At 44.2% G+C, this 19,253-nt stretch overlaps 1 protein-coding gene across 1 annotated transcript in view; it reads right to left on the bottom strand.

Moving 5' to 3' along the window:
* ZDHHC2 (zinc finger DHHC-type palmitoyltransferase 2) overlaps positions 1-6,924 on the bottom strand; it is a 54,739-nt gene extending 47,815 nt beyond the window's left edge. Inside the window, exon 1 of the mRNA XM_049866944.1 lies at positions 6,534-6,924. Coding sequence (XP_049722901.1) covers positions 6,534-6,660 — 127 coding nt within the window. The 5' untranslated portion in view covers positions 6,661-6,924. The remainder of the gene's footprint in view (positions 1-6,533) is intronic.
* Positions 6,925-19,253: the final 12,329 nt, after the last annotated feature.

The raw sequence follows: 19,253 nt of genomic DNA, 5'->3' as shown, positions 1-19,253 counted from the left end.
TTTATCACCCTATTCACATAATGTCAGATCTTCAAAACATTTGATAAAATTATGAAAAGTCACTGAACTAATATATTTGGCATGAATAATGTCAGCAAGAAATAATTTCCAAAGTGACTTAGGCATTAAATGTTTTTTATATCATCTGTTTTCTGTGGATGTGGAATTAATGTTAATCATGACAGGTAGTAACATTTTTATTCCTGGATCATCTATTTGTTGGGTTTTTTTTTTAAGCTTTAATGTTCTACATAATTTTTTTTTTTAAAGTCCTAAGTGCCCTTCTACATAATTTTTAAATGACAGTTTACAAATAACTCGAATACATTTCTTTCTCTGTGTGGCTCGAATTCATTTCATGATGAAAAGCAACTTAGGGAATAAGTCAGTCCCTGTCCTTGAGACTGCAGTGGCCTTGAATTAATGGTAGATCATAGCTTAACAGAATCCAAGTATGAGGTTTCATATATTCGATCCTTAGGAATGTTTGTTCGCTTCTAGGAAGGAAAACGTGATCATTTCTCTCACAAACTGATCATTAAGGATAGGTGCTAATGCTTTTAATTCAATGATCACTATGGAATATACGAGGTTGACAATCATTTTGAGGGACGTGTATTCATGAAGACTGCAAAACTGTGAGCAAAACCCCAGTATTCCAATGGTCTAACTTCTAACATGCTCCAAGTACCAAATCTGGCCAAACTGTTTTATGGGAACACTCACACCCATTCGTTTCAGTATTACCTACAATTACTTTTGCGCTACAATTGCCAAGTTGAGTAGTTGCTACCAAGACTATATGGCCTGCAAAGCCCCAAATATTCACTATTTGGGCCAAAGGATAAAGTCCTCTAAAACTTAAATTGTTGTGTAAAAGATCTTGGCTTATTTTCCAGAGCTCTATTTTACTCTTATTAAGCAACAGTGCTAATGTTTAGCAAAGGTGTTAAACAACTTCCTAGGGCTAGCGAGATTTAGTGACAGGTTTGGCTGGAAAGTGGAGACCTTCTAAACTTCCACACCACAGCGCTTAAAATCACAGCTGACTTCTGAACTGGGAGACTTGGTGAAAGAATACAGAACTTTTAGCCATCTCTTAGGCATATAAATTTTTCATATACAGATGAGGAAGGAGGTTGGCCTAGATGGTCTCTAAGCTTTTCAATCTTTATTATTTTTTAAAAATGACTTCAGTAAAACTGTAAGCAAACTGGGAACTGTATTACAACAGAATATAATCGCAAACGTTCTGTAGCACCCGCCTCAGGGAGGAAGGAAGGCTTTAACATATCTCAGAAAATGATGACCAAAGTGGTTAAAAAGGGACATGGGGGACGTTTCTTATACTATTCTTGAAACTTTTCTGTAAATTTGAAATGATAACAAAATAAATAGTAGCAGAAAACAGTTAAAACAGGAGAGTGCTGACATGCCGTGGGGCTGGTAGCTAACGTCACAAAACAATAGGTGTACTGTTTAATGAGAAGCTAGTTTGTTCTGTAAACCTTCATCTAATGTGCAATAATAAAAAAAAAAAAAGAAAGAAAAAATAGTTAAATAATTTTAAATGTTAGCACTGCAGAGGGAAAATACAGTGACTTTCTACAACATGCAAATTTAATGCACTAACTGCCCTAACCTAAGTGACCTGTAAAACATACAAACCACGTGCAGGAAACCCACTGAATCACCACGCCTGTGGCTGCAGACTACCCTGCTCCCTCTAACCTCCATCCTAAAGTGCAGATTTTACCCTTCGAATTTACCCTACTTTATGGGAAATGAGCTTAGTAATAATTACAGCAACCAAATACAGATAACACACAAAGAAACCAGGGGAGGAGGGAGGGGTAGGAGGGGGAGAGAAGAGGAGCCCGAGGGAGGGAAGGAAGGAGGGGCAGAAATAATCTGAATAAAAAGATCCAGTTAATAATAAAATGGATAACCATGATCTGAATGATTACAAGCAGGACAATCCTACCAAAACACTGGACTATCATACTATAAATTGTACCCTATACATTTTATATACACACACTCTGAAAAGAGAGATGAGTTTATTTTTATGAAATACAAACATCAAGCAAAAATTATGATAACTGAAAGAGTGCCTAGCGAGCCACATACATCCAGGATGTTAAATATAGAAATGAACTGGAATGAGAATCATTATCTCCAGTTTCCAAGGATACCAGGCTAAGGACTACTCCTAAATTGCAGTTCATTCCGCTAAGGGCACAGAGTCAATTATGTTCAGGGTCATCCCTAGCTGACAGCAGATGGAAGAGGAGGACCAGAGTTCTAGCCTTCACTTACCTACTGCAGTTCCCAGCTTCTAACCCCCATGTTCTGGTGTCAACTTTGGGCCAAAGTTGCACAGGTGAAATTCGCAGAATCTGATTGTAAATACAACTTTCAAGAGAAAAGGAATCCACAGGGCCAAGGCAGTCCACAACGTTAATTAATGATGGGGGGTGGGCGGGAGGCAGGGGGCTGGCATTCCATTTTTGTCTGTGAAAAGGCAAGGAGGTTGGTTTTGTGTGTGTGTCACACTAGTTGTTGTCTTTCTGAGTGCCTATAAAGGGACTGCACTGTTAATTTCAACTTCCTATCAGAGGAGGACTCTAACAATCTGCATTATGCAGAGCACACAACCTTGCTTGCTGAAAGTGAAGAGGACTTGAAGCTCTTACTGACAAAGATCAAAGACCACAGCCTTCAGTATGGATTACATCTCAACCTAAAGAAAACAAAAATCCTCACAACTGGACCAAGAAGCAACGTCATAATAAATGGAGAAAAGATTGAGATTGTCAAGGATTTCATTTTACTTGGATCCACAATCAACACACATGGAAGCTGCAGTCACGAAATCAAAAGACGCATTGCATTGGGCAAATCTGCTGCAAAGACCTCTTTAAAGTGTTGAAAAGCAAAGATGTCACCTTGAGGACTCAACTGTGCCTGACCCAAGCCATGGTGTTTTCGATCTCCTCATATGCATGTGAAAACTGGACAATAAGGAAGACCAAGGACTTGATGCCTTTGAATTGTGGTGTTGGCGAAAAATACTGAACATGCCATGGGCTGCCAAAAGAACGAACAAATCTGTCTTGGAAGAAGTACTACCAGAACGCTCCTTAGAAGCAAGAATGGCAAGACTATGTCTCACATACTTTGGACATGTTATCAGGAAGGATCAGTCCTTGAAAAAGGACATCATGCTTGGTAAAGTACAGGGTCAGTGAAAAAGAGGAAGACCCTCAACAAGATCGGTTGACACAGTAGATCAACAATGGACTCAAGCGTAACAACAATTGTGAGGATGGCCAGGACTGGGCAGTGTTTCGTTCTGTTCTGCACAGGGTCACCATGAGTTGGAGCCAACTTGATGGCACCTAACAACAACAAACAACCCAACCAAGGTGTGGGGCAGTGGTGGGTCGAGGGTGGAATTCTTGGCTTCCATGTAGGAGGTCCGGGCTCATTTCCTGGCCAAAGAGCCATCATCCATTACATGTCAGTCAGTGGAGGCTTGCATGTAGCCATGATGCTGAACACATTTCGGTGGTGCGTCCAGATTAAGAGGGACAAGGAAGAAAGGCCTGGTGACCCACTTCTGAAAATCAGTCAGTGAACACCCTATGGATCACAACAGTCCAATCCGCAGCCGATCACGGGAATGGCACAGGACCAGGCAGCATTTCATTCCATCGTGCATAGGGTCCCCATAAGTTGAGGACCAATACATGGATCACAACAGTCCAATCCACAGCTGATCACGGGAATGGCACAGGACCAGGCAGCATTTCATTCCATCGTGCATGGGGTCCCCATAATATGAGGACCAATACCACAGCAGCTAACAACACCCCAACTAAAGCTATCCAAGATTTTTGAAGTTTATCACGTCTAAACTGCCGTCATTTCTAGATTTAAATTCATTTTCAATTTGCTCTGTCTTCTAGACAGATTATTTACCACGTGTTTCTATAGTCATGTGCTGTGGTTAGGTGCCATCGAGTCAATTTTCGACTCATAGTGACCCCATGGGACAGAGTAGAACTGCTCCATAGAACTTTCTAGGCTGTAATCTTTACAGGAGCAGACTGCCAGTTCTTTCTCCCTTGGAGCCATTGGGTGGGTTTAAACCGCCAACCTTTCAGTTAGCAGCCGAGTGCTTAAGCATCTGTGCCACCAGACTCCTTTTCTATAGCAATAGGAATATTTAAAACCAGTTTCTGACAGTGTAAGACATATGGCTCCTGAATCATTTATTTGTTTATTCAGCACCATTCATCGATTGCTTTTCACGTGGCAGGCATTGTGCCAGGCCAGGTAGGCAGTGACAGCAAGTGATATTCGACTTCACTTTCAGCTGCTCCAAGATTGCCAGCTAAGTATCAATAATAGGCCACGTCACTTAGGCAGTTTAAAAAAAAGAGGTATTCTCCCCCTTAACCAAATTGCCACTTGATAAAATAGCGCCGTGGATTTTCTGGATATTTTACATACATATGTCTTAAACTCACAGAAAATCTATATTAAAATGTGACACTGATATAACAGCAATTTTCTGTCTAGTTTGCCACTTCTCCTACCCTTGCCACTTGTCCACCCAATACAGTCAGACCTCCGTGGGCAGCCCCTCGGAGGAGGGAGAGGCCCTGGGAAGGGGAGAAAGCACCCCTTGCCTTCAAGCACTTCCTCCTGATGGCCACAGGGCACTGCCCCATGCTAAGCTTCTTGACTTAATGCGATAATATAGGAGGCTAAGCTGCCTGTTTCCATAATCAAGGCCTTCTAGGTCTTCCCTTCCTCCCACTGGTTACATCAATTGAAAGTTCACTTTTTTAAGAAGGTTAAGGAATAAAACACAGCAGAGGCTCCTAATAGTTACGTATCGTATGCATCCCAGCAAGACAAGCTATTTGATATCACAAGTTAATACAATAATTGTGAAATGCTTCAAATTCTTCCTTCCTGCACACTTTAGGTGACTTAAATATCACCTATCTAGATGCACTGCCTTGAAGATTTCAGTACGGTCCAATTTTTTTTTTTTTTTTTTTTTACAATAAACAGATGGATTTTTTGTACGGAAAAATTGTTTCTGTTGCAATAAACAAAGTAATGATAGTAAAACTAAAACCCATATGAAATCAGTAGTATCAACTCCCTTAAAAGTTGTGCCAGCCCTTATTTCGGTGTATAGTTCTGGCACCTACTATTTCTCACAAGGAGCATTTTGAGACACGATGTTTTCAGACAAGATTCTGTGTCTTGATCTTGGAGGCTCTGAAAATGCTCAAGTTGGGAAGGTTCAACCATTTAACCTTTCTCCTTGTCCCACCCAGGGCTAATGCTTGGTAGGGTAAACACACAGACACTTCCGTAGGTGGAGCGCCAAACACGACAAGCATTCCCGGCGTCCCAGTGTCACTGATGGAATGGTCTGCCTTTCTCACAGGCCCAGTCACTTTGCACAAAACCTCTGAAGGCTGAAGCCAGCTTTCATTAAAGGATGTGACTGTATTCACTCGTTGTGCAAAATCACTTTCTTTTTTTTTTTCATCATTGACAGTACCCTTCCCCACCACGTCAGGAGCAGAAAACTTGAATTTGGGCCATTTGGCTCTTTGAACGAAAAAACCTCAGACGGTCACCCCCCCCCCATTATTCTAATATCTAAATTATGGTCTCCGAGCCCTGGTGGCTCAGTGGTTAAGAGCTCGGCTGCTAATGAACAGATCAGCAGTTCGAATCCACCAGCCGCTCCTTGGAAACCCTATGGAGCAGTTCTACTCTGTCCTCTGGGGTCGCTATGAGTAGACTCGACGACAACGGCTTTTTTTTTTTTTTTTGGTTATATTGCATATGTCTTTGAAAACACTTTCTAGTATCTCTCTTCCACCCTCGCCCTTAAACTAGAAAGTGTCCAATCCTCAGACCATAAAGGCAACGAAAACGCCCCTGATCCCCGTCACCGAAATTTTAAAAGTGGATTATGGACAGGCAGGAAAAGGTCGCCGACACCCGAGGCGGAGGCTGCCATGCCGGCGAGAGCTTGGCGCAGCTCGGATCCTGGGCCCAGCCTCGAGTCCTCCGGCCCCCAGCGCAGCCTCCCCGGCCTCAGCCCTCGGCGGAGGCTGCTGGCACCGGGAACACAGCTCTCTGTCTCGGGGACCGTCCTGCCCAGCGAGGGGGTGTGGCTGGGGTGGCCTGGCTCGGCTGCTACTGGGCTGGAGTGGAGGTGACCCCGTAACCGGAGACTGGACACAGGGAAGGCAAGGGTAGGGCGAAGGGAGGCTACTCTTGGCCGCCGCGCAGCGGAGAGCCAGCTCAGCCGGCAGTGCCCGGGGCGCACGGAGGGAGTCCCCGGAGTAGGACGAGACTGTGCGCCCCGCTTCTCCGAGTCCCGGGACTGTCAGGGTGGGCTGCGGAGGGGCTGAGGGGAGGCTGCCGACAGGACGGTGCCGTCTCCGGGGCCGACGGGCCGGGCCGGGCCGGGTCGGGGGGCGCGCACTCACCCACGCACAGCTGGATGGCGTAGGCGTAGTAGGACCAGCCCAGCAGGAGGCCGATGAAGACCACCGGGATCCAGTAGAGCACCCGCCGGCAGCGCCGCCTGACGCTGCCCGGGCCCGAGGGCGCCATCTTCCAGCCGCATCCACCTGCCCAGCTCCGCCGCCGCCGCCCGCGGGCCTGGCTCCGTGCCGGGCTGGCCGCGCCCCGCGCCCCCGGGGGAACCGGCCCTGGGACGGCGGCCGGGCGCGCTGCGGCCACTGCCGCTGCCGTGGCGCTAACTCCCCATCCCGCAGCCCCGAGCCAGCGCCGCGGACTCCCGGCTCTTCAGCCCGGCGCGGGCGGTGGCTGCGAGCGGAGGACCGGGAGGACGGAGCGAAGGCGGAGGCTGGGGGAGGAGGAGGGCGGCGGGAGGAGGAGGAGGAGGAGGAGGAGGAGGAGGCGACAGCCGCCGCTCCGCCCCGCCTGCTCGCCCGCCCGCCCCCGGCACCTCCCCGGCTGCGCCCTGGGCGGTCTCCGCGGCGCCGGGGCCCTTCCCGCCCGCGCGCCCCTCGCTCGCCCTGGAGAGCACGTGCCCACCCTGCCAGGCCCACCGCGGGGTCGGGTACCGGGAGGAGGCGAGGGCGGCGGCCGGCTCGGTGCGGAGCTGGGGGCGAGGGCGGCCCCTCCGCGGCGCCTCAACTCCGGGCACTTGGTGGCCTGAGCGGCCCCACTGCGCGCGGAGACGCACATGGGGGAGGGAGGCCGTCAGTTGTCCCCTGCCGGGTTGACGGAGCTGGGAAGCAGGGTGGCGGCGGATGGGACCCTCGCGTGTCCGGGACTAGTGCGGAGCGAGTTGCCCACCCCGATAAACGCGCCCCTAGAAAGTCTTCAGGGGCCGGGGCCAGTGTCCCTGCACTGCGCTTGGAAATTCTGGCTTCAACTTGTCGCTCCCGGGTCAACAGGCTGAGGGCGGCGAGGTCAGGGCCGGCTTTCCGTACCTGGAGGACAGCCGCGGCTGGGCCTTAAGGAAGCCCACTTGACCACAAGGATTGTTTGGGAATCGGAAACACAACTAAGAGAGGGTGCGGAGCATCTTCTGGCGGAGAAAAGGCGGCGCAGAGAGGGAGAAACAGGGGCGATCAGAGTCAGCCACACAGGGTTTTTTTTGCTCTGAGAATTTTAACTCTTGTTACATAACCATTGTTAAGAGTAAACACTCTCACCACCCCTCGCAGGAGCCCCGTGGTTCATTCCATGTGCTCTTCCCCTGACTCGCTTTTCGCTTCCACGTATTCTTTTGTGGTGGCAATTCTAAACTTAGCATGTAGGGTTTTTGTTTGTTTGTTTTTAGTATTTTATTGTGTTTTTGGTGAAAATTTGCGCAGCAGATTAGATTCCGATTTGACAACTTCATGCAGTTGGTTTTAAAGTGGTTTCATAAAATCCTCGAAGAGACCCTGAAGATATAGTTGGAACATACACTTGGTTTTGTGACCCTTAAAACGGAAAAAAAAAAAAAAAAATCGAATGTTTGTTTTCCCCACATTCATCTAATCGGGAAATCATGGGAACACCTAAGATAAATGTAGTATACCTGAATTATATACATAATTACTGTATATAATGGAGCTCTGGTGGCACAGTGGTTAAGTGTTTGGCTGCTAACCAAAAGGTCGGCAGTTCGAATCCACCGGCTGCTCCTTGGAAACCCAATGGGGCAGTTCTACTCTGTCCTCTAGAGTCACTATGAGTCAGAATCAGCTCAGTGGCAATGGGTTTCGTTTGGGTTTTATTATATATAATGGGCACAATTTCACTTAACGTTAATGAATATCCATGTTTACATTACCTCACACCACAACCATGTTGAGGGCAGTGGAAAAAATAAAGTCCTTATTTGTATGAATTCAAAGAAATCTAAGATTTTATGTCTTTGGGATTATCTTTCTGTGACTGGATTAAACAGTAAACTAATCTTCTCCCCTGAAATTGCTACTATAACACACACACGCCGAATCTCTTTATAGTTCATCCCCAAAATGGTTACCTATTAAAAAACGCATAGAAAATATCAGTTACGTTTCTGTGGGACTTTATATAATTGAAATGAGGGAATCTCTGATCCAGAGAAGTATCACTTTATTTATAATACTTTATTTTGGTGTATCCTTATAAAAACCCAAAACCCTTATACTCTGACTTTATTGGGTAGCCAATCAGAAGGGACTAAAAACAAGAATTAAAAATCCCTATCAGGATTGGGAGTACACGGGTGGGTCAGTGGCAGGATTTTCTGCCTCCCATCCGGAGACCTGGGTTGATTCCTGGCCGATGCACCTCACGCATGACCACCGCCCGGCTATCAGCGGAGGCTTGCATGTTGCTGTCACCAAACAGGTTTCGGCAGAACTTCCAGACCACCACGGACTAGGAAGAAAGTCCTGGGTGATCTACTTCTGAAAATCAGCCAACGAAAGCCTATGAATCACAAAACTCTGACCCGAAATCAGTCATAGGTGTGATGCAGGACTGGGCAGCATTTCTTCTGGTTCAGGTTTGCGTAGGGTCACCACGACTGGGGCAACTGGAAGGCAGCTGAGAACAACAACAACCAGGACTGAAATAATCTCACAAAGAAGATGAGCAAATCAGTGACTGAAGGTCAATAGAGACTATTACGGAATGAAAAGTAAGGGGTCAGATTTCCACACTGGAGCCCGCGGAGAAGGTACAAATTGTGCCTCGGTGGATACCAGGCACAACAGTGCTCTGCGCAGCTCCTCTTCTATCAGTCTCACCGGCTGCCGAGCCTACACGTTTTCCACATCTTTACCCTTTTTGGAGGCATATGTAGGTGTAACATCTTTGAAGAGACTATGCTTTTGTTACTCCTCTAAAGTGTTGTTTAATTGTTCGTATTTATAATACAGTGAAACCTGAGAGCCAGAACTCGACTGTTTTATTTTTTCCGGGTCTTAAAAGTTTTAGCCTTTGACAGGATGCAGTCTTGCCACTTTCTTATCACTGGTTTTAGTGGAAAATATTTGCGCTTTCCTTCTCTGAGAGGTTTCCGCCTTCCAGCTTTCAGAGGTATTTACTGCAAATATTTATGGAATGATCTCAACACATATTTAGCCATTTTAAGGGCACTACTTAATTTTTTTTTAAACTTAATATTAGGACACCTTGGTGGTGTAGTGGTTAAGTGCTACGGCTGCTAACCAAAGGGTCAGCAGTTCAAATCTGCCAGGCGCTCCTTGGAAACTCCGGGGCAGTTCTACTCTGTCCTATAGGGTCGCTATGAGTCGGAATCGATTCGACGGCACTGGGTTTTGTTGGGTTTTTTACTTAATATTACTGAATTCTCCCAAGGTATCGTTCTTATCTTAAAAAAAAGAAAAAAGCCTAGCTCAGGAAGAATGGTCGCTAAATCCACACCTGACAGTTTATCTCTGCACAGTCTCTAATCAGACAGGCATAAGCATGCAGGCACCAAGGTAAGCTCTTTGGTGGGTAGCCAATCTCTAGAATCCAGGCTTTGATGAGAGTGGAAGAATAACTTCTATTTTAGGAATAGAGAGCCTTTGATTTTTTTCCCCTCTTTTTTAGGGCTGTCATTCACAGAAAACAATTTGAAGATCATATACAATCAAGAAAAATCTTGGCTGGAGATTTGCTCTTTAGCGAGAAGGCATAACTCACCAGTTTTAATTTAGATATTCTGTAACTGCAAGGAATTGTGGGTTCCATGTAATAACTGTGATAAAACTGTCATGGTCATTTATGAGAAAGAGTTAGCCACAACAAAGAGGGGGCCACGCTAGGGAAAGAAAAGGGAAGGAGACAAAAGCTTGTGAGTGGCTATCTAGGATACATCTATTGGTCCCATCCCACCTGGAGCAAAGGAGAATGAAGACAACCAAAGACAAAAGGAAAATATTAGTCCAAAGGACTAATAGACCACATGAACTGCAGCCTCCACCAGCCTGAGTCCAGAAGAACTAGATGGTGCCCGGCTACCACCACTGACCATTTTGACAGGGATCACAATAGATGGTCCCAGACAGAGCGAAAGAAAAATGTAGAACAAAATTTAAATTCACACACAAAAAACAGGCTTACTGGTCTGACAAAGGCTGAGGAAACCCTGAGACTATGGCCCCTGGACACCCTGCTACTCAGAACTGAAGTCACTCCTGAAGCCCACCTTTCGGCCAAAGATTAGACAGGCCTATAAACAGCCCTGGTGGCACAGTGGTTAAGAGGTCAGCTGCTAACATAAAGGTTGGCAGTTCAAATCCACCAGGTCCTCCTTGGAAACCCTATGGGGCAGCCCTACTTTGTCCTATAGGGTCACTATGAGCTGGAACTGACTCGTTGGCACTCAACAACAACAAGTACATAAAACAAACAACAACACAAGTGAGGTACATACTTCTTAGTTCAATCAAGTATATGAGACCAGATGGGCAAAGACAAGAAGGCAGAAAGGGAAAAATGGAGGAATGGGATCCAGGTTAGAAACGGGGAGTGTTGACATTGCAGGGGTCCCAACCAAAGTCACGAAACAATTTGTGGGTAAGTTTTTGAATGAGAAACTAATATGGGCTGTAAACTTTCACCTAAAGCACAATAAAGTAAAGGGAAGGGGCCAGCCTGGACAAGAAGGAGGGTGAGGGGAGCACGGCGAAGGGGAGAAGACTCCCTTACGTGGTCCTCCCAGTTCCTGAAAATCCCGACTCCATTCTTAGGGGGGCTCTGCCGGGATGTTCCAACTGCTCAGCAGCTGGTCAACGTTACTCACAAAATTCACAAAATTTCAAGCCCCCGGTGATCAGACATGCTCCCATGAAGGAAACTTGGTCTTCCTCCTCTCCTCTAGCTAAGATCTCATTTAAACCAGTCCTACAGATTCTAAAGGCCCCAAACCTTAAATCTATCTTCACATCACGTTAAGGATCAAAATCTTCCTCCTACTTTTCAAGATGGACTACAGTTTTCACTTATTCCTTTTCATAATAGGGACTAAGAATGGCTTACCAACAAAGCCTGGGGCGACATGGGCCCACCCTATGTCTTGGGAGCATCAAACCAAGCCAAACCAGCTGCTGTGCAGTTGATTTACAGTTTTGCAAGTAATCTGGAACACAGTGGAATAGAATAAAAGATAATTTCGAAGAATGAAGGATGCCTCCATAGCCCTGGTGGCGCAGTGGTTAAGAGCAGTACACTCCACCAGAGGCTTCTTGGAAACCCTATAGGGTAGTTCTACTCTGTCCTATAGGGTCGCTATGAGTCAGCATCAACTCGATGGGAACGGATTTGTTTTTTGGTAAGGATGCCTCAGTGTACAGTTGATTGGGTCAAAACAATGGGAAAACCGTGAAGTTGGAACAATTGTCTCTGACCTACCTAGCCTTTCAGGCACGGGGCGCTCTCCGTGATTGTATTAATGCCTCTTGCCACTAGATGGCAGGCGTACACCAAGCAGTGCACCTCTCTTGACATCTTTTCCTAGTGATTTCAATAGCCAAGTCAGTTATAAATTATAACTTCGCGGCCAATTATACATAATCATAACTAATTATAATTATACTATAATTACAAAATTATATATTATAATTTATTGGCTAATGATTAATTAATAAAAATACCAATAATATTGAACAAAATTTAAAGGCTTTAAAGAATATCTTTCCGTAACACAGATCCCTCTAATTCTGCTTCCGCTTCTTGGGAGTTTGCCATAAAGCTAATACTTTTGGAAGTAAAATTGGAAATTTTTATTTAAGTAAATGCTTTTGCCTGCAGTGACCCGTCTCCGTCCTACCCCTAAACTGGGAAAAGGCTGTGTCTATAATCCCAAAGGAGCCCTGGAAGCGCAGTGGTTAAGTGTTCAGCTGCTAACCAAAGGGATGGCAGTTCAAATCCACCAGCTGCTCCTCGGAAACCCTATGGGGTGGTTCTACTCTGTCCTATAGGGTCTCTATGAGTCGGAATCGACTTGAAGGCCATGGGTTTGGTTTTTTTGGTTTATGATCCCCAAAGGTAGGCAGATGCTCCTCTTCATGAAATGGCGGCCCTGGAGTGGACCACTAAGGGGTGACACAGGCACAGGTTCCACAAGAGATAATTAGAAGCAGCCGTTGTTGTTGAGTGTTCAGTGGTTAGCAGAAGGTACCCAGTGCAGCAGAATCCTGCCGTGTGGTGGCAAGTGTCCAGTGTTGTCAAGGCCAGCAATGACATCCGTGGCAGACTGTTCTTCCTGGCAGGATCTTGGCTGTGCATCAGCTTCCTGTGTTCCAGCTCAAGCCTGTTTCATCAGGCTTCCCGTTGATTCTGTGGGATGTCTACTTACCTGCAAACACATTTTTGTAGCCGTCAACTCGAGTCAACTTGTGTTTACAACCAAGAACTCTTACTGGCACATAGTTTTAATTTCATTCTGCATCCTACATCTTAAAGGGTTGGCTGGACAGCTAATGTCTGAACAGAAATAGGGATACAGGCATTTCTGGGGATGGAAGAACTTTCTTGGTGCCCTTCAAGCCACACTCATTAGACCTGCACTGTAGTGCAGTTACTAAATCTAAATTTAAATGAGTTAAAATGAAACATTTATTTCCTTTGTTGCACTAGCCGCTTTTCAAGCAGTCATAGCCCCGTGCGGCTAGTGGCTACTCTATTGGACGGTGACAATCTAGAGCATTTTCATCCTCACAGGAAGTTCTGCTGGATGGCACCGACTAGACATTTTACCTTGTCTGATTACTCATACCAAACAAAATGGCAAAACAAACCAGCTGCCGTTGAGTCGATCCTGACTCGTGGTGACCCCATGTATTGCAGAATAGAACTGCCCTCCATAGGGGTTTCAAGACTGAACTTCCGGAAGCAGATCGCCAGGCTTTTCTTCTGAGGTGTCTCTGGGTGGATTTGAACAGTCAACCTGTTGGTTAGTAGCCCAGTGCTTAACCATTGGCACCACCAGGACTCCTCTGGCTACTCATAAGGTAGGCTTTGTGTTTATAAATGCAGGGGGAAAAGAACTCTCTCTAATTCTAACTCTACTGTTCCATAGACACAAAAAACTGGTGGTAACAGGAAGTTGACACTTTTAGGTTTACTGCATCATGAACTTTCTTTCTTTGAAGACGTAAGTCTGAAGAGTAAGGAGCCCGTTGAATCTTAACAGAGGCATGAGAGGTAACACTGCAGATTATTCAACCTGAGGCTTGTGCACAGATGATTGCTCTCAAAGAGAAGTCCAGTGTACATAGGGAGAAACTCACCAGGCTGTTACACCCAGATTCCTATAAACCAATAGCACTTAGAGATACACCCTTGTCCCCGGGTGACTCCAGCGTGGAAGCACAGAACCGTCTATCTTCATCCAATGGCCGTAAGCAGCCTTTCTATTTTGTTGGTCAAGCAGACAGTCACAGAGGGCGCTGGGAGAATAACTGGTTGTATTCAGCTCCGTCTGTCAAGCTGGAGGCTAGGTTAGTCATGTTGGGTTTCTGTTCTGCAGATGTGAGAGGAGGTGGGTTTAATATGCTCTTCCCAGCAGCCTATACAAACACACCTTAGCTCTGGCTCCAGGTGCCCTCTTCTGAAAACTAAACAAAACAAAAACACAATGATTTTTAAATGTCTAATTTTAGTAAGTATTTGCAAGAACTGTCAAATGTTTTCAATGTAACTTGGAGAAAATTACTTCATGATCAAGCTCACAGAGCCTCATTGTAACTGTAGAAGTAACAAATCTAACGAGGGCTCTCTTTGGCCTTTAGAAAGAGCAGGTAAGATGAAGAATAAATACTTTATGATGGCTTTTAGCTAAAAAGGCATATTGGCTCCTGAGTTGTAGTAAGAAACTTGATTATCAGGGATTCTTCTGTCAGTTGGACTTTATCTTTGTCCAGTGTTAATTACGTCCTGTAGCACAGAGTCTTTGAGTCTGGCGTTATTCTCAAGACAGACTTGGACACTCAAGGTACTGAATTCCTTTGGATTATTTCACTGGCTGATGACACCTTGTCTGTTTGCTTATATTTCAGTCTCTTTGACAGTGGGTCCTGCTATGAAACGCTAAGTTGGTGGTGGAATATCAATAATCTGTGTATGTGGACTACGAGATATAGAAATATTCAAGCATGTAATATAGTGGTGGGGACTCAGCCCAAATGATTAGAGTTTTTTAATTTTATGTTTTAAACATTACAAAATATCAGCCTTCAGTAACAAATTTTCATTCTTTTATGGTTTCCCTTGGATTTAACACAATATTAAAGATAGCACTTTTTCATTTCCAGGAAGTAAGAAGGAACTGATGACAACATAGTCGCTTTGCAAAATGTTGGAAAAAATACGTCAAAAAGTGTCATAATATACACGTTATGCAGTTTTGAAATCTTTTTGATCAATCAGAAAAGCAAGTTGAACTTTATTCATACATGATGTGATACTGAATTTTCCAGGGGTAAAAACAGTGTCCTGTAGGAATTTATAATTACTCTCTAATTATAAGCATCTTGGAATACACATACAATCACAAAGCATTACATTCAAGTGACTGAAATGAATGTTAAAAATATCAGTGCTCCATTCTTTTGTTAAATGTAGTAAGCAGGGCAATGAATTACAGTGTCTTTAGTGCTGGGATAAACTGTCAAGTTTAGCTAAAAGTGCTAATTAATTTTTGTTATGAAAAGGTCAGTTATAAATACCATCATTAGAAAGCGGTTAAAAGTTTACAAAATACAGAAATCATGAGCATACTGAAGCTGCTCAAACATCATGAGGAACTTTTTAAAATTTCTGTAGTGTATCATTTAACGAATTTTATTGATTGCCTTCTGTGTACTACTCCAAGTTGCCTTTCAGTTGCTTCTGGCTCCACAGGGTTTTCAATGGATGATTTTGTTGGATGTAGGTTACCAGGCTTTTCTTCCTAAGTTCCTCTGGGTGGATTTAAACCTACAACCTTGTGGTTAGTGCCATGCATGTTAACTGTTTGCACCACCAGGGACTCCATCTGAGCCCTCTTCTTGCTGCATGCTGTTGAAGAGTTTTGGTGGTGCAATGGTTGAGTGCTTGGCTACTAACCAAAAGGTGGATGGTTCAAACCCACCAGCCTCTCCTAGGGAGAATAGACCTGGTGATCTGCTCCTGTAAAGATTTATAGCGTAGGAAACCCTATAGGGCAGTTCTACTCTATCCTATAGGGCCTCCATGAGTCAGAATTGACTCAAGGGGCAATGGGTTTTTGGTTTGTCTGATATGATAAAACATTTTCATTTGGAATAACATTAAATTTCCTTCCAGAGAGGTTGAAGAGAAGATGGTGAAGTTTTGTGCAGTTTGCACGGTAAGAACATGGCCATTTCTCAGGCTATATATTTGGAAATGTAACAGAAGTGCCAGTGTTAGGGGCTGGTCTCCCCAAGGGGCCGAAACTGAAAATGATGGATTTGAAGTTTAGTTCTGTTACCTACTAGCTATGTGATCTTAAGAAAGTTACTTAAAATCTCTGGGCTTCCATTTCTCCAATAAAAAAAAAACTGGGGACATTAACATGTGAAAAGCTTTTAGTAAACCAATTCATGTGTCCATTTAACAAACGTTGATAACACACTTCCGCTGTTCAAGGTATTATGTGAGGTGAGGGCTATATGTTGTGGAAAAAATTAAAACAAAGCAAGGAGTTTGCCATAGTGAAGCTCACAGAACAGCTAAAGAAAATGTCCATTTCTACACCTTCTACCTGAATGAAGATAAAAACATAAGGTCTTCATGAGTTGGAGCCGACTCGTGACTACAACCACACCACCACCATCCTTATCAAGAGGTCCATGGAAATGACCCTGCTGGTTTGTCTACTGTCTGCACTTACAGAAAACCTGGTATAAGACACGTACATCAAAATTTAGGAATCTGTTTGAATTGCCACAACGTAAATAAAATGCCAGCAGTCTGTGTCCAGAAGGGAAAATGTCAATAACTAGTGTGATATCTGGGCATGTTTGTATGAACTTTTTGACCCTGAAATGTATATTCCTCAACTATTGTCAATGTCAAACTTTTTAATATAAAGATACAAATGTTTTGCAACATCTTTGGAATCCTTTTACCAAAGGAGAATATCACCTAGCTGTTTTAAATAAATTCCTGTGCTGGGTATTTCCATTTGTTCCTCTGGATCTGTTCTCTACCTTTCTTTCTATTATGGGAGGCTCGTGTTTAAGGCCTCCCTTGTCCTCTGGCTTCTGGTTGGTCCAATCAATGAGACGCAAGGCAAGTGATGCAGAGAATGAGATGGGGGTGTTTGTTCCACCCCCCCCCCCCCAGCCTGAACATGGATGATCCCAGCTCCTGCCAACTACAGCTACTCCCTCCCTTTTCCGCTTTAAGCCTTTGGGGGTAAGTACCCGACTTCCCTCTACTGCTGACCCAGGGTGCTTCACCACGCCCTGCAGTTCCCGTCCTAGTTTCTTCGTGCTGCCGTAACAGAAACACCACAAGTAGATAGCTTTAAAGAACACAAATTTATTTCCTCATAGTTCTGGAAGTTAAGGATCCAAATCAGGGTCTCAGGCTTGTCTGTTCCGTCCTTGTAGATAGTCCCCGGCGTTCCTTGGCTCCTTGGCTTGTAGACAGTCCTCACGTGACATCGTCTTCGTAATTTGTGGGGACATTCGTGTCTGCTCTGCACCTCTTAGAGCTCAAAAGTGGTTAAGTTTAGGAAACGCCCTACACTGGTGCAATCTCCTTAACGTAAAAGAAAACCCCATTTCCAAGCAGGTTGACATCCACGGCTAAAAACAAACAAAACAAAAATAACAAACCATTGCCCGCTGAGTCAATTCTGATTCTTAGCGACCCTGTAGGACAGAGTAGAGCTGCCCCATAGGGTTCCCAAGGAGCGCCTGGTGGATTCGAACTGCAGGCCCTTTGGTTTGCAGCCGTAGCTCTTAACCACTGTGCCAGCAGGGTTTCCACCCACAGCTGCAGGGATTAGGATTCCGTCACATATTTGGGGTGGGGGAGGGAACAAGTCAATCCATAGCAGTTTCCTTTAGTGAATTCTTTTGAAAGAGTCATATTCCCTGTCTTTTCTATCACCAATATAATCCTCTCCCCCACCCCAGCCCCCCCAAAACTATCTATAAATCCAGTATACTCTGGTTTTTTCCTACACAGGGAAAAATGCCTACTGAATCTTTATTAAGAAAGCCAGGATTATCTTCAGTTATCTTTTTTAAAATTAAAAAAAAAATTATATAGCTACATAACAGAAAATTTAGAAACAGAGAAAGACAACAACCTCCATGATCTCAAATATCAGCCTAACCATTGCTGTTATTTCAGTATGCTTCTACTTGGTTCTCTCTCCTGTGCATATTTTTTTCAGAGTTGAAATGATAGTGTACATATAATTTTGTGCTCTTTTATAAATATTTCATTGCAAATGCTTTTCACATTACTACACAGGCTTTAGAATAATTCTAAATAGTTGTACAACATTTCACTTTGTGGAAGCTCTATAATTCGTTTGTGGAAGGGTTTTAAAATTGAGGTGCCTGGTATATCTGAAAAGGCTTGAGCCCAACCCCATTTTGTAACTTCTTTTGCCTTTGCAACAGTTAACCTTTGTCCAGACTTAACCATGCAAGTAAGGAAATAATTTCCTAAATTAAAGATGTAGAAACAATGTCTCGGGAGAAGACCTTGGCACTGACCCTTATCTACATCTCCTACCTGCATATTCCTACATGTACACCCACAGGAAAGTTCTCACTTGAGCAAGCTGTTTCTAAGGAAAGAATGTCCTGTAATTAACTTGTAACCACCCAGTAATCCCCCTTTTGTCACGTACTCTTGAAATAGTTACGTTGTAACCAACCTGAGAAATACACATATGTTCTTTAAACCAATCCCTTTCAAGCCCGCACTTCAAGTAATCCCACTTTATGCTGATTTAAGTTTGCAACTTCCAATCAAAATAGACTATCTTTAGTTCACTGTCCTCACCCTATAAATATGTCTCTGCAGCTTCACCATTTTGGAGAGCTGGTTTTCTCCTGTGAAATCTAGTATATGCCTGGCTCCAGCTACCTCTGCTTCCACTAAATTTCTCTGGAATTTGTTTTAACAAAGTATGTGTCGTACTCTATGACACAATAAACCATTCCCCTATTGCTAGATATCTAGGTATTCTCTAATTTTTCCTGGATTACCGACTTTCCAAAATTGTATGAGAGAATAAATATTTGTCTTCTTAAGCCATGGCATTTTGGGTTAATTTATTATACAGCAATAGATAACTAATACCGCAGCAAAAGACTTATTGTTTTGTAGCATTTGTCTAACTAGGTTGGCATATGAGGCACTTAGTGAGCTTCCCAGCTCTAGGTAATCATAGCATATTATTGCCACTTAAGGTACATGGTAAGAGTCATTGAGAGACATGGGGAGAACAAACAGGGAAAGAAAAGAAGGGAGAAAATATGAGAGAGTTAAAAAACAAGGAAAAAATTAGCAAGAAATGGATATGGGAAAGGTAATTGCTATGGATTAAATTATGTCCACCAAAAATATGTGTTGTTGAAACCCTAACCCCTGTGCCCATCAATATGACCCTGTTTGGAGATGGAGGTTTTGTTGTATATGTTAATGAGATCATACCAGATGTTGTGGACTGAATTGTGTCCCCCAAAAATATCTGTATCAGTTTGGCTAAG

The sequence above is a fragment of the Elephas maximus genome, chromosome 22, assembly GCF_024166365.1.
Source record: "Elephas maximus indicus isolate mEleMax1 chromosome 22, mEleMax1 primary haplotype, whole genome shotgun sequence".
Taxonomy (NCBI): Eukaryota; Metazoa; Chordata; class Mammalia; order Proboscidea; family Elephantidae; genus Elephas; species Elephas maximus.
The sequence above is the reverse complement of the archived record's forward strand: the minus strand, read 5'-3'. Positions and strand labels throughout refer to the sequence as shown.